At 38.0% G+C, this 24005-nt stretch overlaps 1 protein-coding gene across 1 annotated transcript in view; it reads left to right on the top strand.

The window, feature by feature from the left end:
- Positions 1-24005, top strand: part of LOC126470112 (PP2C-like domain-containing protein CG9801) — a 45890-nt gene that overhangs the window by 1836 nt on the left and 20049 nt on the right. Inside the window, exons 3-4 of the mRNA XM_050097717.1 lie at positions 17145-17912; positions 23059-23378. Coding sequence (XP_049953674.1) covers positions 17145-17912; positions 23059-23378 — 1088 coding nt within the window. The remainder of the gene's footprint in view (positions 1-17144; positions 17913-23058; positions 23379-24005) is intronic.

Raw genomic sequence — 24005 nt, 5'->3', positions numbered from 1 at the left:
TGTGCATGACGAAAGACATCAGTCAGGGGCTATTCATCATTCTTCTAGGTATCATAAACAGAAGTTGTTTATGTTGTTATCCTCGTCAGTTTGGAGACTCATTAACAGAAGTCATGTGTAAGACCAGCCTGTCAGAGCCTGCCTATTTTTCACAAACTTACAAGACATAAATTAATTATTGTTGATAAAATGAAACTATAGTCACTCTGAAAAGTGAAATGTCAAAGAAATCTGATAAATTTCTAAGGTCTGTCACGGATGAGATTTTTGTTGGAATAAATTTCATTCTCCATGTCTTAGTTGTATTAATTTGCAGTGATAAGCACTGCCGGAACCTTTAAGCTACACACTCATATCTACAAATCCAAGTCCACAGAATGACATAATGGCACAAAGTCACTAATGTGCACAAATCACTGTATGGGAAAAGACAGGATGTATGGTATGAGTGCTTCGTACTAAACAAGCTTCATGTACTGTGAGAATGGATGCAGGGCTATTTTTGATGAGCCAGTACAAATGCTCAGTTGAAGAAGGGCGTACACCCCTTCTTTGTGGGTTTCCAAAACATGTCTATCAATAGGATCATAGGGCAGTCACAGGTATTGCAGAAAGTGTATGTCAGCAGGCCAACAACCCTGTTTATGTGAAATAAATTCTTATTTGTATGGCTGTTTTGCTATAGTCATTTTGAACCAATTGTTGCGTGGTAACAAACTTTTTGTAGTATAGACAAAGTGCACTACAGCATCCCTGGCTCTTCCGTTGTATGCTGCAATTGGAAATTCGTTATTGTTGAACATATTCTGTGAGGTGGTAGTATACAATAGGCAATGAGAGTCACTCATGAAATTTGCTGTCTTAGTTTGTCAGAAATACTTCACTGTTCAAAACAATATGTTGTGGTTTTGGAGGTGCTGGCCAGGGTGGGACCTGAGAGCAGAGCTTATCAAAGATATTTGTAGTGGTTTTTGTCAGTAATATTACACTTTTTTCCCTACAGTAAATTAATATTTGCTAGATGGGGTTTAGGGTGGGACCTAATAACTCACATTAAACTGCTGGGTCAATCCATGTCAAGCAGTCCAGCACTGATCACTTGTCAGTCTCTGGGTGAATCCCAAACGTTTAGTGGGCTCAAAGATATTTTTAATTTTTTTTACTGTTCATCATTTAGAAATGGCAGCCATTTTTGTTTCAGGCCATAAGCATTTTTTTCACACTTGCACACGTGTGCCTTTTTTAAATGATTGAGAAGTGGGTTGCCCTAGGCCTTTGAAATAACACGCATTTAGTTCAGCACCCACTGGTTTACAAATTGAAACCATTAGCACGTAACTGGGTGTATTCGGTAATCTATATTTAATATCTCGGGATTAATTGCTCAGCCGAAGTATTTTTTGTGCTGTTCCATTATATAGTGCAGTTACTTTTTATCGAGTATCAATGCTCAGAAGCTTACACCGAAGAAAAACACTGTCTGAAAAAACATTCTTTATTTATTTATTTTTTGATCTACAATGTTTAAGGGACCAGATACAAACTGAGAAATAAACATGTAATAGACCTTTAGAATATCAAACTTTAGTAGAAATTTCAACTTTGAGACTCTGTTGGAAGCTATGCAAAAAAATTACAAGTGTGAGTCAGAAATGTTTTTTAATATCTGTGATTCTTGGCTAATGGAGTAAAATATATCAATTTTAACATTTCTGTGATTACTTGTTATGTCTTATTGAAAATGAGCCAACTAATTATATTATGTTGTTCTCATCTCATTTCTTGTTATTACATTGTTAATTGAACATCTGAGAAATTTCTCCACTCAGTTTGAGCTTTAGATTAAAAGTTCACCCAATGACAGTTGTAAAATCTAGGAGACACGCCTTCTCCAGTATGTTTTTACCTAGCATTCAAAATTGGTCCTTCTCAACTTTTTTAAACAAGCTCCTTGGTCCTGGTGGATGGCAAAATTTAACATACACATTTTGGTTTTGACAATAAATATAAAATACGGAAGCGTCCGATCCCGCCCGTCTGCTTTGACCCATGACGTCACAAATATGGCTGAAATGACCATAAACCACGATTCCAATATAGCGCATATAAAGTTGGTACGTACACATTATGAGGACGAAAATACATTGAGAAACAAACACACACACTTTCCACAAAAAGCCTAATGACACTAACGCGACAAGCGCGGTGAATGGGGTGTTTTTGGGTGAGGGCAAACTAAATATAAACAAATTTAGACACCAACCCGCATACAAAACCACAGAAAACGACGAAAAAAACCGGCATCACAAAACTCCCCAAATACCACTAAACACAATATCATCTGGAATGGGACACTTCCCTTGACCTATATAGCTCAACAGCAGCTCCCGATCCCATAAATTAGGGTCAAACACTTCCCTTGGTCTATATAGCTCAAAAACATCTCCTGATACCAATATCAACATACACAGCCACACATTGGGATCGAACACTTCCCTTGTACAGCGAACAACACTAAATTAACATTCACACAAAATCGTTAACTCACTGAAACGAATTCCACTACAAAACAGACCCGACACTCAAACAGAGCCCATTACACCACACAAACGAAAACCCTGAACATACCACCAGAGAGCACAACAAACCACAACACGACAACATCTACAAACACGCCACACTCACAAACCAAACTCCGCGCCGTCATGACGTCACACACGACAACACCCTTACATCACGGGTCAAAGCAGACGCGTGGGATCGGACGCTTCTGTCGACCCCAATTAATATTATCAACTTCAGCAGCCCCCCACTGTTCATTGTAAACCATTGCGTCCTTATTTTGAGGTGTCACTGGTACAGGTTTTTCATATTGATGATGATCACTATCAGGGGATGATGATGTCGAGTGCCTTTAATCTTCTGACAAGTGTTAAATCTTTCCTTCAGTGTGTTTGTGTGAAGTCCTCGAATTTACTCACAGTTTACAAAAACATGGGTAATTTCTTTTAGGTGTTATATAGAAGTTTTATATCACAAAGGTCTATGAGTGTGCAATTTTTAGATTTTTATCTGATTCCCTAACAAAGATATCACAGGCCAAAAAATGAAAAAATAAAGGAAATCAGTTTTTCCAAATAGTGTATCTTTTAACTGTAAGTTTCATTGATGCTTGATAAAAAGTAACTCTACTATATTGTGTAGTAGCACAAAAAAATATTAAGACTGAGAAAGATTAAATCTTCTCTAGAAAACTACTGTTAGTAAATGGAGTTTTTTAAATTTGTGACCAGCAAGCTTGAGCTATTAAAAACACATTAAGGAATGCACTCAGCTACATAATAATGGTTTTAATTTTTAGAACAGTGTGTGCTGAACTAAATGCTTTCTACTTCAAAGGGTTAGGGCAACTCATTACTGAATAATTAAAAAAGTAAACAGCAGATGCTTGGACATGTGGAAAAATGCTTGTGACCTGGAACAAAAATGGCTGCCATTTCTAAATGATAAACAATAAAAAATTAAAAATATTTTTGAGCCCACTAAACATAGGAAATTCACCCAGCAATACCAAAGTTTTCTGAGATGATCAAGCAACCAATTACTATTTTTCCTGGACCACTTGACATGCAGTGACTCTGCTGTGAGTGAAACAAAACACCTGCTAACATCATTTATTATACATGAGAAATTGTGAATGAATAATGTGATTGGGTACCCACATTCCACTTGTGATTTGTCATGTTCAGTTCCCGTCAGCCATCACATGAATGGTTACCAACAGTAATGGGCAATGGAAAAGCCATGGAAACCATATATGCATCTTTACCTGGAGTTCTGTGATATGTGGAAAGGTGATTTATTTACTGCAACTGAAGCAAGGGATATGAACAAGCATAAAACATGCATTGCAAGGTGGCTAAAGAGTACAAAGGGCTGTCCATGTGCTGCCAACTAATTTTTTGTATGTTTGTCTGTTCCCACCCTCCCTCAACCAATTAATTTACTTCCGGCTGGCCGGAATGAATAGTTGAAGACTGCCCGATCTCATGACTATCTTACAGCCAACAGATTTTTCATGTCTAATAAAGAGCATAAATGCCAGCCGGTGTGGCCAAGCAGTTCTAGGCGCTTCAGTCTGGAACCGCGCGACCGCTATGGTCGCAGGTTCGAATCCTGCCTCGGGCATGGATGTGTGTGATGTCCTTAGGTTAGTTAGCTTTATGTAGTTCTAAGTTTTAGGGGACTGATGACCTCAGATGTTAAGTCCCATAGTGCTCAGAGCCATTCGAACCATTTTTTAATTTACTTCCACTCCCAGTGCTAGTATTTAAAGGTTGCCATAACATTGGAAACTAATACATGTAAAGAAAATCCTATCATTGTTATGTGAGTGACTACATAAAATGCTGCTCTTCATTCTTGACAACAGATGCTGGTTCTGTCTATAATAACCATAGTTTCAAGGAGATAGTAAACCTTAACCTTCCTTTTTGTGAGTGCTGGAATGATGAAAAGGACTTAGCCAATATCTTTCCCTGTCATTTCATTATCCAGACTTGCACTTCGTTTGTTGTGACCTTGTCAACATGTATTTGGACCTCAACCTTCATTCCTTCTAATATTCACCTCATGTTGTATTAAAATCATGTATTCATAAAAAAAGTGGAAAAAATGAAATTGGTCGTATTGTATAGCCTCTGTGGACTGAAGACCAAATAGTGCTTGTGGCAGGGGTTCGGTCTTTTCCACAAGAACACTACAACCGATATGCTGTATTACTAAAACTCAGTTTCCTGTCAAACATTTCTGTGCAACATTCATTGATTTGTATGGATTCTTTTGATGGGCATTTCTTCCATATTTTGTATTTTCTAATTTTGTATTCTGTATATTGTCAACACATGTATTGCAAAATAAACACTTTTCAGGCATGTTTGTGCACTGCTTCACAACAAATTGGAAAGACACACTGTGGAAGGGCTTGGTAAAACAACCTGTTGCTAATCTTAGTGACACAGCGAAGTGAAGGGGGTGGGTACTCACCTACTCATTCTTCAGTTTGCAGACAGACTATGTTGTTGTTTTCTGTTGTTGTTGTCTCCAGTCCAAAGACTGGTTTGCTGCAGCTCTCCATGCTACTATATCCTGTCCAAGCCTCTTCATGTCAGAGTACCTGCTGCAGCCTATATCCTTCTGAATCTACTTATGGTATTCGTTCTTGGTCTTCTCCTACAATTGTTACCTCCACACGCTTCCCTACATTATTAAATTTGTGATCTGTTGTGGTCTCAGAATTTGTCCTACCAACTGATCCCTTCTTCCGGTCAGGTTATGTCACATATTTCTTTTCTCCCCAATTCTATTCAGTAGCTCTTCATTAGTTATGTGAACTGTTGTGGGTTGGCAGCAGAGCCAACACCGGGTACTAGAGGAAGCCGAAAGGCACGCGTTTTAGCTCACGCAGGCTGGCGTGAGGTCTGGAACAGGACAAGGAAATCAGACTTTAGAAAAACGGACGTAGTTGGTGGAATACTTAACTTTAATCCATTAATGATGAGCGTCGCTCTTGACTGTACATGACTCGGTATCAATAGTAACTGATAATGGCGCCTTGCTAGGTCATAGCAAATCACGTAGCTGAAGGCTATGCTAACTATCGTCTCGGCAAATGAGAGCGTATTTTGTCAGTGAACCATCGCTAGCAAAGTCGGTTGTACAACTGGGGCGAGTGCTAGGAAGTCTCTCTAGACCTGCCGTGTGGCGGCGCTCGGTCTGCAATCACTGATAGTGGCGACACGCAGGTCCAACGTATACTAACGGACCGCGGCCGATTTAAAGGCTACCACCTAGCAAGTGTGGTGTCTGGCGGTGACACCACATGAACTACCCATCTAATCTTCAGCATTCTTCTGTAGCACCACATTTCAAAAGTTTTTTTGTCTAAACTGTTAATCATCCATGATTCACTTCTCTCCTTACAAATACTTCCAGAAAAGACTTTCTGACACATAAATCTATATTCAATATTAAGAAATTTCTCTTCTTTAGAAACATTTTTCTTGTCGTTGCCAGTCCACATGTTATATCCTCTCTACTTCAGCCAGCATTAGTTATTTTGCTGCCCCAACTGCAAAACTCATCTATATATGTCTCATATCCTTACTTAATTCCCTCAGCACTACCTGATTTAATTTGAGTGCATTTAATTATCCTTGTCTTGCTTTTGTTGATGTTCCTCTTATAGCCTCCTTTCAAGACAATGTCCATTCTGTTCAATGTTATAAATGTCGGTTTGCCTTTCCTTAATCTATCTTCTGTGAGAAGTTGTAGGGTCAGTGTTGCCTCGGGTGTTCCTACATTTCTCTGGAATCCAAAATTATCTTCCCTGAGGTCGAATTCTACCAGTTTTTCCATTTTTCTGCAAGGAATTGTATTGTTATTTTGCAACCATGACTTGTTAAACTGGTAGTTCGGTAATTTTCACACCTATCAGCACCTGCATTTTCTGGAACTGGAACTATTATATTCTTCTTGAGGCCTGAGACTGTTTCATCTGTCTTGCAACCCTGCTCACCAGATGGGAAATTTTTGTCATGGCTGGTTCTCCCAAGGCCAACAGCAGTTCTAACAGAATGTTGTCTACTCCCGGGGCCTTGTTTCGACTTAAGTCTTTCGGTGCTTTCTCAAATCCTTCACACAGTATCATATCTCCCATCTCCTCTTCATCTATGTCCTCTTCCATTTCCATAATATTGCCCTCGAGTACATCTCGAGTGTGTAGGCCCTCTTCATACTCTTTCAACATTTCTGCTTTCCCATCTTTACTTTAAAACGAGCAGTTGAGTTCGCAAACTCACTGTGCAAATTGCATGCAGCTCTTGTGAGGCGTCTGCCATTGGCTGGCGATGATGTAACCTAAAGGCAGCATGTGAATTGGACACTGTTTAACCTGTGGCCTCACAGCCATCAGTCAGAGTGTACAATAGTGGTTACCACGAGAAACCTGAGGGGCTATCAGCACCAGCCATAGTGGTAAACACCATAACCTTTCTCTATTTGTTAATGCCATATACAATAGTACTGTTTATTTATACTACAGCCTTTCTGTATCCTATTCGAAGACCATATGTAATAGTACAGTTTATAACTTTTCTGTTTCTACCCTTGCAGGGCCAAGAAGTTCTGAAGACGGCTTGTATATAAGCTGAAACCGATCAATAAAGAAATATTAATACAATATCAACTGCTCATTTTAATGTAAATATAGTATTAGGTCACTGTTCTCCGCAGTCTATTTCGTCTAAATTTTATTTCCCTTCTTTGCACACTGTTTAACCTGTGGTGATTCTATTTTCTCCAAAGGTTACTGTAATTTTCCTGTAAGCCAGTCATTTCAACAATGTAGGAAAAGGCAGATAGCTACTTACCATAAAGAAGACACATCAGGCTGCAGGCAGGCACATTTAAAAGAGACTTGCATATAGCTTTCGGCCACAGCCTTAGTCAGTAAACACTTACACACACACACACACACACACACACACACACACACACACAAAATTTTTCCTCAAGCCATTCCTGCTTAGCCATTTTGCACTTTCTTTCACTCTCATATTTTACACCTTTGTATTGCCTTTCGCCTGCTTCATTTACCACATTTTAATATTTTCTTCTTTTTTAATTAAATTCAGTAGCTTTTGTGTTACCCAAGAATTTCTACTATCTTTCGTCTTTTTATCTATTTGAACCTCTGCTGCCTTCACTATTTCATCTCTCAAAGGTAGCTATTCTTCTTCTACTGTATTCCTTTCCCCTGTTCTTGTCAGTCATTCCCTAATGCTCCCTCTAAAACACTCTACAACCTGTGATTCTTTCAGTTTATCCAAGTCCCATCCCCTTAAATTCCTAATTTTTCACAGTTTATTCAGTTTACTCTACAGTTCATAACCAATAAATTGTGGCCCCTGGAAATGTCGTGCAATCTAAAATCTGGGTACGAAATTTCTGTCCTGCCATTATACAATCAACCTGAAACTTTCAGGTGTCTCCAGGTCTCTTCCATGTATATAACCTTCTTTCATGGTTCCTAAACCAAGTGTTAGCTATGATTAAATTATGCTCTGTGCTAAATCCTACCAGTTGACTTCATCTTTCATTCCTTCCCCCACTTCATGTTCACCTACTGTTTTCCCTTCTCTTCATTTTCCTACTGCCGAATTCGAGTCCCCATGAGAATTAAATTTTTGCCTCCATTAAATAGCTGAATAATTTCTTTTATCTCATCACATGTTACTTCAATCTCTTCATCTGCGGAGCTAGTTGCCGTATAAACTTGTACTACTGAAATGGTTGTGGGCTTCTTGTCTGTTTTGGCTACAGTAATTTATTCAATATGCTGTTCATAGTAGCTTATCCACATACCTATTTTTTTTTATTAATTATTGAACCTACTCCTGCATTGCCTCTATTTGGTTTTGTATTTGTAACCCTGTACTCATCTGACCGGAAGTCCTGTTCTTCCTGCCACCGAGCTTCGCAAACTCCCTCTATATCTAACTTTAACCTATCCATTTCCCTTTTTAAATTTTCTAACCCACCTACCTGATTAAGGAATCTGACATTCCATGTTCCTATCCATAGAATGCCAGTTTTGGTTCTCCTGATAACATCCTCCTCAGTAGTCCCCACCTGAAAATTTGAATGGGGGACTATTTTTACCTCCAGAATATTTTACTCAAAGGGATGCCATCATCATCTAACTGTACAGTAGAACTGCATAACCGTGGGGAAAAATTTACAGCTGTAGTTTCCCCTTGCGTTCAGCCATTTGCAGTACCAGCACAGCAGGGCCATTTAGGTTGATTTTACAAGGCTAGATCAGTCAATTGTCCAGACTGTTGCCCCTGCAACTGTTGCAGAAGCTGCTGCTGCTGCCCCTCTCAAAGAACCACATGTTTATCTGGCCTCTCAACAGACACTTCTCCATTGTGGTTGTACCCATGGTATGGCTATCTGTGTCCGTGAGGTACACAAACCTCCCCCACCAACAATAAGGTCCATGGTTCAAAAGGGGCGGGGGTGGGGGGAAGAGACAGACTGTATCTGTATGGAACGAGTTTAACATCTTAGAAACACACTCAAGGAAAAGTATATTGTCATCTCTGCAGCTCAACTTGAATTTCAGTTATTGTCAGTCATTGTGAGTTATAATGATGACTCCACACAACTTTGTAATACCTGAGGACTGTGATCTTGGAAAAACAGAATCAGTTTTTCACTGTGTGTACCATTTCAAAATTTATTACATTCAGTCAGCTACGAGAAGCCCCAGATTTATGTAAATCTTTTTGATCCTTTCAATGATTCTCATGAGAGAACAGAAGACCATAATTTGAATAACGATCTGCACTTAATACGGCTACTGGCATCTAATGAATCATTTAGATTTTCTGTAGGTTGCACTTGCTGTAAAATTCTTTCCTGTGACATGTCTGCAACATTCTTATTGTTATGTTTATTTTAATGGGTATTCTCTGTGTAGAATCATGTATGTAGCTGTACTTGATGGTAAATTTATGATCCCGTTAAGTATTTTCTTAGGTTAGTGAACTATACAGCAGATGACATCACATCTTAATGAGTTTGCCATAGGATGGATGCAGATGTTGTTCCTGTTGCTAGTAGCACTGGTATTAAAATGACATTTATATGTGTTTTCATGTCATGACATGACACACAATGCTGAATGAACAATTCCAAGAAACAACATCTAGAAGTGGTGTCAGTTCAGCTGTCCATCTGAGTCTGTAAATCATTTCAAACTGCCTGACATAATTTAATTTTTATTATACTACATGTTAGGGTTTTTTACTATCCTATTTGTGGATGGATCGTGGAAATTGTGATGGCTTATACACCTGTGTGTGCGCAGTTTTAGTGTACTTTCATATTTATGATACCTGTACGCCAGTATTCCTTCATTTTCGAAATGGGTTCTTGGAATTTTCTGATTAGGTTTTCTCGAGATATTGGGCATCTTTTTCAAAGTGTGTGGAGCTCATCAATGTTTCTGTTCCACACTCAAATGAGGTAGATAAATCTGCAATCATTCATCCTGCCCTTCTTTGTACATATACACTTGATGTTCTCTACTAGTCCAACCCGACACGGATCCCACACGCTAGAGTAGAATTCCACTATAGACCATACTAGTGTTTTGTAAACAATTTCCCTTGTAAGCACTCTGCAGTTCCCTGTATCTTACAAATAAAGAGAAACCTTTTACCTGTGACTGAGCATAGTGATTCTTTCACTTCAGTCTTCAGACATTGTCACACTCTGGTGTTTATATGCCAAGGCTAATTCATTTATTATGTAGTCAGAGCATAATGTTACTGCAGAGTTCCATATGATTGTGAAGGCACTGGAGCAGATGAGGCCTCCTCGAGGCAAAAAGTTTTTAGTCTGCTCTGATTGTCTTAGCGCCTTACAATTTTTGCAGCTTATGTACCCAGCAGAGAAAATGGTCTGGCTCCTACATGGTCAACTGTACTTCCATCAGCAGTGGGGGAATTAGGTACTGGAGAATAAGGGAATTTTGGGAAATGTGCAAGCAAACCAAGCTGACAATGAGACCTGCAGGAAACATGCAATGACACAATGTGCCGTTCCGCCTGCAAGCTGTCATTTCATTGTTGTGTGAGAGATCCACACAATTGTTGGAGAAGAAGAGGCGTCTGGTGGAGCCAACTATCTGGCCATGGCATACCTCATGCTGGTAACTCAAATGGAATGAAGTGATCCTGACCCACTAGCTACTAACCCCTCACACGTCTTCTTACTCCGACGAGGCCATCCCCCAGTGTGTGATGCGTGGGATGTGCAAATCACTGTAAGCCACATTTTAACTGAGTGGCAGAAGCAGGATTTTGATGGGGATCTTTCCTCTGTGAATGTGGTCAAGGTTTTAAAATTTTGTGATGTGTCTGGACTCCAGCTCATACTTTTTATTCTGGTGATCAGCCAGCCACAGGTCTCTGCTGTATTATTTTAATACTTCCCCCATTTTTTTCTGTTTGCCATCAGTTTTCTTTCTAGCACCCTATTTGATTTTTATATACAGGGCTATTACAAATGATTGAAGCGATTTCATAAATTCACTGTAGCTCCATTCATTGACATATGGTCACGACACACTACAGAAACGTAGAAAAACTCATAAAGTTTTGTTCGGCTGAAGCCGCACTTCAGGTTTCTGCCGCCAGAGCGCTCGAGAGCGCAGTGAGAGAAAATGGCGACAGGAGCCGAGAAAGCGATGTCGTGCTTGAAATGCACTCACATCAGTCAGTCATAACAGTGCAACGACACTTCAGGACGAAGTTCAACAAAGATCCACCAACTGCTAACTCCATTTGGCGACGGTATGCGCAGTTTAAAGCTTCTGGATGCCTCTGTAAGGGGAAATCAACGGGTCGGCCTGCAGTGAGCGAAGAAACGGTTGAACGCGTGCGGGCAAGTTTCACGCGTAGCCCGCGGAAATCGACGAATAAAGCAAGCAGGGAGCTAAACGTACCACAGCCGACGGTTTGGAAAATCTTACGGAAAAGGCTAAAGCAGAAGCCTTACCGTTTACAATTGCTACAAGCCCTGACACCCGATGACAAAGTCAAACGCTTTGAATTTTCGGCGCGGTTGCAACAGCTCATGGAAGAGGATGCGTTCAGTGCGAAACTTGTTTTCAGTGATGAAGCAACATTTTTTCTTAATGGTGAAGTTAACAGACACAATGTGCGAATCTGGGCGGTAGAGAATCCTCACGCATTCATGCAGCAAATTTGCAATTCACCAAAAGTTAACGTGTTTTGTGCAATCTCACGGTTTAAAGTTTACGGCCCCTTTTTCTTCTGCGAAAAAAACGTTACAGGACACGTGTATCTGGACATGCTGGAAAATTGGCTCGTGCCACAACTGGAGACCGACAGCGCCGACTTCATCTTTCAACAGGATGGTGCTCCACCGCACTTCCATCATGATGTTCGGCATTTCTTAAACAGGAGATTGGAAAACCGATGGATCTGTCGTGGTGGAGATCATGATCAGCAATTCATGTCATGGCCTCCACGCTCTCCCGACGTAACCCCATGCGATTTCTTTCTGTGGGGTTATGTGAAAGATTCAGTGTTTAAACCTCCTCTACCAAGAAACGTGCCAGAACTGCGAGTTCGCATCAACGATGCTTTTGAACTCATTGATGGGGACATGCTGCGCCGAGTGTGGGAGGAACTTGATTATCGGCTTGATATCTGCCGAATCACTAAAGGGGCACATATCGAACATTTGTGAATGCCTAAAAAAACTTTTTGAGTTTTTGTATGTGTGTGCAAAGCATTGTGAAAATATCTCAAATAATAAAGTTATTGTAGAGCTGTGAAATCGCTTCAATCATTTGTAATAACCCTGTATATATGGTCAGAAGAATGCAAGAGAGAACACAGTGAATGTATGAAGAGAATTTGGGATGAAAGAAGAAGAAATCATGACTACTCAAGCTCAATCACTCTCTCAAAAGGGAATAATCCGACACACACACACACACACACACACACACACACACACACGAGTAGTCAAGATTTCTTCTTCGTTCTTCCCAAATTCTCTTCATACGTTCACTGTGTTCTCTCTTGTGTTCTTCCAACCATCTTTTTCCTGCTCTGTTCTCTGTATTTTTTGTTTAAGTGTGTGTTTCTTTATAATGTTTCTAAACTGTTCTCTATTGTTTATGTTGTCTTGTGTGATCCCCAGTTCTTTAATGTCTTCTTGTGCTTCAGTGATCCACTTTGTCTTGTTTTTGCTCTTGGTTACTATCTCAAAGATTTGTCTTGGGAGCCTGCTTTTATTCATCCTGCTGATATGTCCATAAAATTTCATCCTTCTCTTTCTAACGGTGTCTGTTATTGTTTCTATGTCTTCTTAAATCTCTCTAGTTGGCCTCTTCATCCAAATTCCTTCCCGAAACACTGGTCCATATATTTTCCTCAGAATTTTTCTTTCCTGCTTTTCAATCTCTCTGATCTTTGTATAACCATGAATCACTGTAGTTTCTGCAGCATAAAGTGCTTCTGGTAGGGCTACTGTGTTGTAATGCCTTAGTTTCGTATTGACAGAAATAGATTTCTTATTATAGTGATTCCAAGTGAGCTTATATGCTTTTTGTAATCTGGAGATTCTATCGTTATTGGCGATTGAGTTCAGCCCTGATGGTTGGATTATCTCTCCCAGATGTATGAAGTGGGCAACTTGTGTCACTTTCCTGCATCGAGTATTGTCCACCATGTCATGTACATAAAACATGAACATTATTCTCCCAATATGATTTCCCAGGAGCATAACTAAAATTACCACTCTTTCTGTCGAGGACAGTTTGTTCAGCACAGTGTGCTTTATCCTGTCTTTCAGGAACTTTTCAGTAAATTTTCAAGCCTAATTAGATGCCCTACCAGTAAAGAATTTAATTCCTTTGTATAAAACAGCTGCAAACATCTGATTGCATTGCAAATAAGTTGATGTGTTAAATAATCGACATTAAGAATGTAAGTGAGAAAAGGTTTGAAATTAGTCTGGGTAATTTGCACACCATTTTAAGCAGAAGCTAATTTTTCACGCAGCTAAAGGTTTATGATCTCACACTATGCGTTGTGCAATGATGTAATTTTGCAGGTACATTCAGTTGTATATGTGGGCATTGTCTGCAAACTGTGTTGTGAATAGAGTTGCTAGTGAAAAATTAATAAATTTGAAATTATGTGTAAAATTTGTTGGGAGCTCTCACTCTCAAATAGTGAATGAATAGAGTCCAGATGTTTGCGCACCATCAGTTATGCTGCCTCAAAACACACACACAGTTTCTGACTACAATACTTGTTTTATTACATTAAACTTTTAACATAAGGGTATATTTGCTTGATGACTATACTATAACAGTATTTTCAATTCAACCAATAATTACGTGACATATTGAAAATAAAATTTTTGCTGCCCTCTGTTACTGGCAGCGTGTTCCAGTGTAGGCGCTTAGCAATGTAGATATGAATGCATTTTCAAATTAGATCTTCATATGGTGTTGATTAAAAAGTTTGTTGGGAGTCTAATACATTTGTATGTATGTGTTTTCATGTATCATAACTCTTGGAATATAACCTGCAGAGAGTGCTATTTGGATTGTTTGTTAACAAAGGTTTTGAGAGCCATACACATTGCCGTGGAAAAGGTCAGTCTGATTAAGGTAGGCCATTTTTAGAATTCAGAATGTTTTCCATAATTCTGCAACAGGCAGGGGAAGTACAGCAAGATGGTAGTTCTTTAAATCACTTCTATTGTCTTCTTTTGTAAATGGATGTAACTTCTTTTTTCTGTAATTGTTGGGGACAGTCGTCTGTATTAAATTATGATTAGGACTAGAACTAATTCATTTGAAAATTCTTCATAGGTCCTATCAGGGACACCATTGGGCTCCAGGGTCTTATTTACTTTTAGCAATTTGTGCTGCTTCATTTCACTGCTAATAATGGTTATCCTTGCAGCAGTATGTCGGTTGAATTGTGACACTCCTTGATTTTCTTTTGCAAAAGTACATTTGCTACAGGAATCAAAATTTTGTTTTCATTTTTCTTCCCTGTTACCATAAGGGAAATTAATTTTCGTTGCAAAGACATTTCTTTTATAGAGGACACACTTTTCGTAAGGTTTGGGGAGATCCTGCAATGGGCTATTAGTACAGTAGCTGTTGATGTTTTCTGACTTGGTTCTTCTGGTAGATGGTTTAGATATAATTTGTGTAACAAGAGGGATGTTTTCCTATATTTCTATATTTAATTCTTCTGTTAGATTTATTTGTTGCTAAGCCTTGATCAGCTATTAATTAAAATTTCAGTTACAGTTAAGTACATTAACTGCCCAAATTATCTAGCCCCTGTCTCAGAAATTAGGGAAACACACCTCCTTCTCTATTTTTCTGAACATCTATACTTTCCTTCTTGTTTCTGTAGCCATTTATACCTTGTGGTCATTGTTGCCACAACTGCATCATGATTTGTGATCCCAGTCTCCATGTGAACGTCCTAATAGATGTCATTTGTGTTTGTTGTCAAGAAATGTAATATTTCCATCAAGGGCGGCTTTACCAGCTGCCTATTTCGTGTCATTTTCCAGCAAAAACTGTAGAACAGTTCCACAGTGTGTTTTATAACACCAACTGTGAAACTGATTTGGCAAAAATTACCGACAGTTCTCATGGGATGCAATGGCATTGTAGTTAATATTTAACTAAGATTTCGCTTGAAGTTTTCATTTACTTTTGCGTGTGGATCTGGTGGCAATAGAAGGATTCAGTTTTTAAGTGTAGGCTAAAAGTTGAACTTGTTCAAACAATTTCATGTGTTGACTCAGTTTCAACCTGATTTGATTTAAGTCTGCCTGCTTCTGTTCTATATATTCAATAATTTTCGTAAAGATGTAGGTTTGGCAAAAAAAGTCTCATTATAATCAGTTAATTGTCTTAGGTACCATAGTGTACAGGATGGTTGCTGGTCAGGAAATATTTTAGGGAATTCGTTTGAAAAAAAATTATTTCAATGGCCTTAGCTGAGTCTTTCCAAGTTTTCTCCCAACGTAACTCTGTCTGTGCCTATGTGACCCAAACTGCCAGACATTCAGAATCGAGGCAGTGACAGCTGCTGATGAGACACCTTCAGCCCTTTCTTAAAGTTGCTGGTGAATTCACACCATTGATTTAGCCAATAGCGAGGTGGGAGGCACATCACGTGTGTGAACGCTATAGGATTCTGGAGAGCAGAATTCAGTAACTACGCTCTGTTGTCATCCAGACCTCAGCTAGAACACAAGTGTTTCCTGGAGGCCACCAAGTGTAACCCGTGTTTTGAAGTATATGATCTTTATCTGACCTAAGTCCGTGTTCTAATTTAACATCAGCTGTAGACAGCCTGCTTCCAAGCTGACCACTTCACTACGTTTGCAATAGTAATTTGTGAGACCTAGTAGTTTCCAAAATCTAGAACTTTTTTCTGAATGCTTTTACAGTTGATTAATAACCATTTAATATTATTTACTGGGGGTGTGACTAGCATTCTCGAGCCATGCAATAGCATTTCTCCTCTCTGGATGGAATTTCAGGAGGAATAGTCAATATTCAGGGATATCACAGGAACGATCATTCAAAGCAAAAAAGTCTAATAAATATGGGCTTGTAATATGCATACCTTAAACACTACGTGCACTTGTCCAACATAGCTACTGTGAAACACATCTCTTCTGCTGCGAGATTGCTCAAAGCTCTAACGGAATGCATTTTAGAGCCCATATTTACTAGATATTTTTGCTTCAATTGATCATTCCTGTCTTATTCCTGAATATTGAACATTCCTCCTGGGACACCCTGTATATGCACATTGTGTGTTCTTATTAGTTTCTGTAAGATGAAGGAGGGATTCCTGTGTGTGTTTCGGTTGTGCATGTTCTGCTGTGTTTATATGTGGTGGGCAAGTTGATGATACTTCTTTAATTAGAAATACTTATATGTAACATGATCTATAAACATTGTAATTTGTTTAGTTCTGTTTTCTTTCAACTTTTCAACAATACTGACTTGTTCAGATATTAAATGATTTAAGTTTTAAAAATTGATGCCTAGTCTCATGTGCGATTCCCCCTGATTCAGCCAAGTCTCTGTCTTGTTTGCAGATTTCACAGTGTAGCACCTTAACAGCAATAGCTGTTTTGTTTCCAATTTCAGTTTACATACTTATGGCAACTGTGTTATTTTATTAATTTATTAAAATGTCACTAATGTCGCCCATGTTTTGATATATGTAGATACACAGCCATCTTTTAGGAGCCATTGTATTAAGAGTAGCTTTGTTCTCTTACAAAAATCTTCTTACTTATGTTCAAAAATTAGGTGATATTACTTTAATTTTTTAATTCATTTCTGCTCATTTCAGTTGACACATTGTACCATTTCGATTATAACAGTGAAATTAATTTTGAGGGGGAATCGCATTCTGGGCTTGATCCAAAAGTTATTTGCTACATTCTCTTACATGTGTTCTGTTGACTTTCTGTCCCAGTTACAGCAAGTGGTTGTAATTCCACTCATGGATATGAGCAATGGTTCCATGGTCAACCTCGTATTAATCGGACTTACCCAATAGATAATTCAGTAATGAACATTCGAGCTGCAGGATCTGTCTTCAGTGTTGGGAAATTGTCTGTACAGACAAGTGTATCTGATTTGCCTTCTGCAGTTGATGTTTCAGAAGAAACTAACCAAAACAAAGAATCATCTCTGGGCAATACTGTGTGCAGTAGTTCCAAAACTATAAAGAATTCAAATGAATCTTTGACAGGGAATGCAAATGTTGGAGGGATCATTGAAGACAATTACCTGGGTACAGATAATGCTAATGCAGAACTTTCAACCACCAACATTGATAATTCAAATGGAAGCAATTCAGAGTTTAACAGGAATGCGCAGATTGTGGCTGCGAGATATTCTGATAATTCAACTACACATTTGCTAGATAAAGCAGAGAACAATGCTGAAGAAAGTTTAGGAATAGAGAAAAATGTGTGTAATACATCCTCTGGAAATGGAGCCAATGTAGAAAGTGTGACTGCAGATAACAACATATATTCAAGAAATTTTCCTTATGAAAAGAGTGGCCGGCGAACTGTTGCCGTGGAAAGTATTGATGTCTTTCATACCAGTAACATTCTAGAAGAATGTGTAATACCACCACCTGCAGAATATGCTTCTGCCAATTACTGGGCTAAACATATGTCACCCATACGAAAGTCTAAGAGTGCTCCACCTCCATTGTCAGCTGGAGGTATTGGTGAGTTCTGCCACCGATAAATTAATTTGTGATGTTCATTTAAGTATGTAGCGTGGAGTGAAAATATTGGATTGCAGTAGCTCATGCATACTTAAATAACAGTGACAAAAACAAATAGTTTACATAATTGTATTAATTTGCAATTTTATATAAGCCTCAGAGTAATGAATGTACTGCACGTTAGGTGCTACCTGTGCTTGTTAAACTTTTTTCTCTTCTTACATTTGGGTTGAGCATCAGTTTTTGCATGTATTTTATACTTTTATGGATGAACTTTTGTGATACCTGTTCAGAAATGTGCATGCATTTATGCATGTGTAAGAAATAATATATAATTCAGATTAAAAAAAAAAAAAAATTAAAGCCACAAACTGTTGCCAGACAGATAAACTAAACTGGAATATTGGGAGTTAGTAGCATGTTACTGTTAGCCCTAAGTCTGCAGGTTAAGTGGGCATTTGCATTACACTCTGATACACCATGCATACTCTTGCTGTAGTAACACATTGGAGATAAGTTACCATAGAAACACTTTTAGATAACTTTGGAAGAAATTCTAGAGTCCAATTTAAAAGAAAATTTTCCTTGCAGAAATATTCAAACTGTTTTGTTTTTGCACTTTAATGTATCTTAATTTTCGCGATAGCCTTAAATTGACTTCTTAGCCAACTAGAAAAGATGTTACAATAAAACACTGACGTTGGAAGAATTTGTTAAGTGGGTAGCTAACAAGATCCACTTGAGTTATCTCACTTGATTTTCCGTTATTCTTTCATATTGGAATTGTGCATGTGTAGAGGTTTTTACAAGTGTATTCATATTCCATTTTGGAAAATGCCACTGTGTTGCTGCAAATATGACCATTGTCCTTTAGCTGTATAAGTAGAGCATTGTTGGGTATTATATAACGTCATTTAACCTCTCTGCTTTTAAATGAATGTTATAAAGCACTATATTGTAATGTGCAATAAAGTGCTCTTCGGCATGCACATTGAATTGAGGATGAATACTACAGTGCATCAAATAAGTCTTTATCTTTAAGAAACAACAGTACATCTTTTAAAACTATTAGTGAATTTTATCAGCACAGTTTAAATGCACATGCAAATGAGACTGTAACCATAATTGGAAAAAAGGTCAATGCAGGTCCACATGGTGGTAGCAATTGACTGAATTTTCTGTTTACACCATCAATTGGTTATGTTCTGATGATATTTCAGCCAAGTACTTCTTGTCCGTAATAACATAGTGCTGTGTAGATAATATCCATATAGCCATGTTGTAGGACATATCTGTGGTGCTCAGTCCACCACCAAATAAAGTCATGTTTGTGCTGCCTGTCCACCTCACTATTTTCAACCTCACAATGGCTAAATCCCAAGCTATACGGAACTGAAAAGCACCATTTTTAGTGATGATGGTTTGCAGTATTTTAATTTCAGTCTTTACTTTTCTCAACCAAATTAAATGTCAGTAAAATTCAGCATTATTGAACACACAAACATACAGAGTGAGCCAGATAAATTATTTGCCTGAAATGTTTCCAGAAGTGGTATAATAAATCTGTTTTCACCCAGTTGAATTGAGAAAATCTTCACTATATGATGTATAGTCTATTGTCACAGCTATATCAATTACATTGATACCAACATCCACTTTGGTTTTACAAATAGGACTACTGTAATTTCTGCTGTTTAGGATCACATATCTTAAAGAGGTAGATTCAACATATCATTTCTATTGCTTAAGGGATAGGGAGGCAAAGGAGCGAGAAAAATTGTACACCAATGCAGATAATGTTTAATCATTAAACACCCAAACAATCTTCTGTAGTGTAGTCAGTTGTATGGAGGTGCCACTGTGAACATGTCTGGAATTACTAATGATGAGTATCTTTTTGAGAACAATTTCTGTAGCCTCAGTATTTAGAATTTGATGGATAATACAATGTTCAGTCTAGTAATTTGTCTTTTGGTTGGAAGAAACTAGGGGCTTAAATTTAATATGTACAAATAGTTGAAACTGTTTGCATAATTTGAGGTTGTGGCAATTTATGTTAGAGAATTAGTGCCTGCATATATTTGTTTTTGAATGTAACACACTTCCTCTGCATTACAAGGCTGAAATTAAGTAGAAGTTATGAAATTACATTTTGCATTTACAGTAGCATAAATTCATAGTAAAATTGACTTTTCCTTTGTATTTTTTGCCATCTGCTTTGTTATTTTGCAGCACCCCAAAGTTCTTGGCATTTGTATTTCAAGTTGTTGAAGAAATATTACTATATCTTGTAAAAATGTATTTTATCTGCATGATATTTTTCTGTGCATGCACTTTCAACCTATTTTGATTACTTATCTTTTCAGTTGTATGCTACTACCCTACTGTTATGTGCTACTTTTTAATAATAATAATAATAATAATCACCCTTTTCCATGAGATTATGGTATGATTTTGCTGTCCATTTTAATTCATATCCATATTAACTGTGAGCTGAATAGTATTGTTAAAACTTTTCTTATAAATTTCTAGAAGTAAATTATATGTACAATGTTCAAAATGCTTAGGGGCAGTCTAGGCAATCTTTACTTCCTGGACTTGAAGCTCTCAAAAACTACAAAAAAAAGTTGATGGCTTATTTTCTAAAGAAGGTAGGTGTTGAGATATTTAGGATGCCATTGTATAGTGATTGAAATCTAAAACTAAATGGCATACACATTTACTTCATCATATGATTTAATATGTTTGACTAAAACATAAGATTTCAGTGTAAACACATGCACTGCTCAATTTTATTTGTTCTTCAACCAATGAGGAAGCAGCATTACTCTCTTTTTAAATTTCATGAGCTTTGTTTGGATGTAAGTTTTTTGTAATATTTATATTTATTATTAACACTCTAGAACGAAAGTTGGTAGAGCACTTGCCGCAAAAGGCAAAGGTCCTGAGTTTGAGTCTTGGTCCAGCACACAGTTTTAATCTGCCTGGAAGTTTCATTATTAACACTGTTGGAAGAAACAGACATAGTTGAATTTTTGCAGCTGTACTAAATTTATGAAATTTATTCACAATTGTGGTATCTTTCTGACATTAGCTGTGTTAAGTATGAAGATTTGTGACACATGAAAATTTGTGGCAGACTGGGACTCTAGCACGGATTTCCTGCTTGTCACAAGCGGTCACCTTAACCACTTTGGCCACTGGAGGCCACTTCCAGGACTGACTCAAACTTCCATCTGTCATACTGTGTACAACATATGGAAGTTTGGCTGAGTCCTGAAAACGGTCTCAGATAGCTAAAGTGGTTAAGGTTTCAGGACTCAGCCAAACTTCCATATGTTGTACACAGTATGACAGAAGTTTGAGTCAGTCCTGGAAGTGTCCTCCAGTAGCCCAAGTGGTTAAGGTGACCAGTCGTGACAAGTGGGAAATCTAGGTTAGTCCCAATCCAGCTCAAATTTTGGTGTGCCACCAGTAAGTGACATCTGCATACTTAATACAGCTAGTGCCAAGAAAGATTTCACAATGACAAATAAGTTTCACTTAGGCCCCTACTTAATATATGTAATGGCTGGAACTTGGAGATCAGCACAGTATTAATTTAAATTAGCTGTAAAAACTAGTCAACAGTTCTTTTTCAGTGTGACAGTCACAACTGTGCTATGTGACATTGTATCCTATGGATCTAACACTTGTGATATGCTTAATAAAATTGGCGGAACTGATAAACCCACTTAGGCAAATAGTAACATTAAAATATTTTTGGTTTTATAATGAGATGAGTTCCATTTTAGTACAAAATAATTGTGTCCATCTGTCTGATGGTGTCTACAAGTGCTGAGAGAAATGCAAATGAAGAAACCTGTTTCCAGAATTATTATCAGAATTAATAAGCTATGAAGGAGAAAGACAATTTTATTATTTTAGTTTATAAGATAGAGGGATATTTTGTGGGGGCTTATGTTATGACAAGTACTGCTGCTTCGTTTCATTTCTGTTATGAAGTAATGAGTGTGCTCTCACTCCCCCCTCCCCCCCCCCCCCTCTTCCCCCACCCACCCATCCGAACCATCTACTCATCTCCCCCCCCCCCCCTCACACACACACACACACACACACACACACACACACACACACACACACACACGTGCACATTTAATTTTGTTATGAGGCCACATTACCTTAGCCCTGTGTGTTATATTTTCCCACTGGACAAACAATGAAATTTTTTACTCTTGATTTAGAAGACTGTCACTTTTGTACACTTGAGTTTTTCACAGTATTTGTTCATGACTCTTGGTGAATATTGATAGAAATACTTTAAACAGTCTCTTCCTTTTCTTTCACATTTTTTAGTTTTAAATATGAGAAGTATTCTTGCATTTGGCCATTTACTTAGTAACAGTCTTTCTTAGCTTTTACACTGTTGTAGAAGGTCACTGTTTTCATTATGTGGCATATTTTATTTTAACTTTGTGGTGGATGCCCTTCTTGTTGCCACTATAGTCAGGATGTCATTTAACAGACACTCTAGATAAAGTGGTTATGTAGTCTACAAGAATTAAGAGTTGGGTCCAAAATTGTTAAGGCTTTTGTGGCCACTTGTTAACAAGCTGCCTGTTTGCTTCAGTCTCAGGTTCTTTGTCCAATGTTCGTCTGATTTTTCTGACGTTTCGCCTGCCCTCACGCTGGCGAAACATCAGAAAAACCATCAGATAAACAACGGCTGAAGAACCTGAGACAGAAGCCAAGAGACAGTTTGTCAGGTGGATCCAAACTTTCATAAGTACAGGGAGATAATTCACTAAGTTTCCTTGCTTGTGTTCAGTAGTATTTTCATTTTTATCAAAAATATGTGAAATCTATTTTGCATAAAGTATTAGAGGCTGGAACACTAAGGTTCACTATGCAAGAATATGACATAATAAATACAAGAATAAATGAAAATTTTTATTGTTTGTCAGTATGCCTGTGTTTTGGAAGAAGTTACTAAAACCCAAAGTATTATACACAGGAGAATTTACTTAGGTATTTTAATAGAATTTAATAAAATATCTCTGAGTTCAATCTGAATTTTTGTTGACATTTAATGTTTTATCTATCACAGAAGAACATTTTGAAAAACTCCTAATTTTGGTCTGTGCAGATGCATCACAGATTTCATCTGAACCAGAGGAAATAGCTGGTATTTTGAATTGGTTTCATCCACATCCTGACGCATTTGGTGTTGCTACAACTTTGTATGAGAAACATCCAATCACTCAAGAAAATGCTGGAGACCCAATTGCTGACTGCTTTGCTATAGTAGCAAGAGAAAATTCAGCTGTCTTGGCACTTGCAGATGGAGTTAACTGGGGTGAGAAAGCCTGTGTTGCTGCAAGAAGTGCAATACATGGATGTGTGGAATATCTGAACAAAGCTTTCTTCACCCCCGGAGTCTCCGCATCGAAAGTTACAAACACAATGGTAGGTTCGGCAATGTAGTTTTAATTCATAAGTATTTATTGACTTATGTGAAAAAATCTCTACTGGATAGGACACAATTCAATGATGGTTTGTAATATCCTGAACACCTGTTTTAATGTCCTGTGTTCTGTGAAACAATTAGAAAATGCAATTCTTCTCCTCCCAACAGCCAGGAACAAAACCAGAAATACGCATTTAAACATGGTGATGTGCTGTGAAAATCAGGGAAAAAAGGTATTTGTGAGGTGCATCCCATTGCTATTGGATTTTTTATAAATATGGTAGTGGAAAGTCCTGGTGGACTGAAGTAATTTAAGGGGTAAAAGTAACAACACACCAAATAATAGAGGCAATCATTGAAATTGAGCATGTTGTGCATGTAGCACGTTGCACCACTGGATGGTGAACTCTACTCCTGGCTGCAGTTTGGCAATGTCCATTCATTCAGGTGGATAGTTATTTGGTGAGCATGCCCACATACAATGTTGTGCATAAGTTGCAGGAAAGCAGGTAAATTATGTGATTGCTTCTGATAGGATAGGATAAGATAAGATAAGCCTATGACAGGACTGAAGTAGGATGTGCTGGATAGGTATGTTGGACAGGGCTTGCACCTGGGTCTTAAAC

Source organism: Schistocerca serialis, chromosome 3 (assembly GCF_023864345.2).
Source record: "Schistocerca serialis cubense isolate TAMUIC-IGC-003099 chromosome 3, iqSchSeri2.2, whole genome shotgun sequence".
Classification (NCBI taxonomy): Eukaryota; Metazoa; Arthropoda; class Insecta; order Orthoptera; family Acrididae; genus Schistocerca; species Schistocerca serialis.
This window is presented reverse-complemented; position numbering and strand designations above follow the sequence as displayed.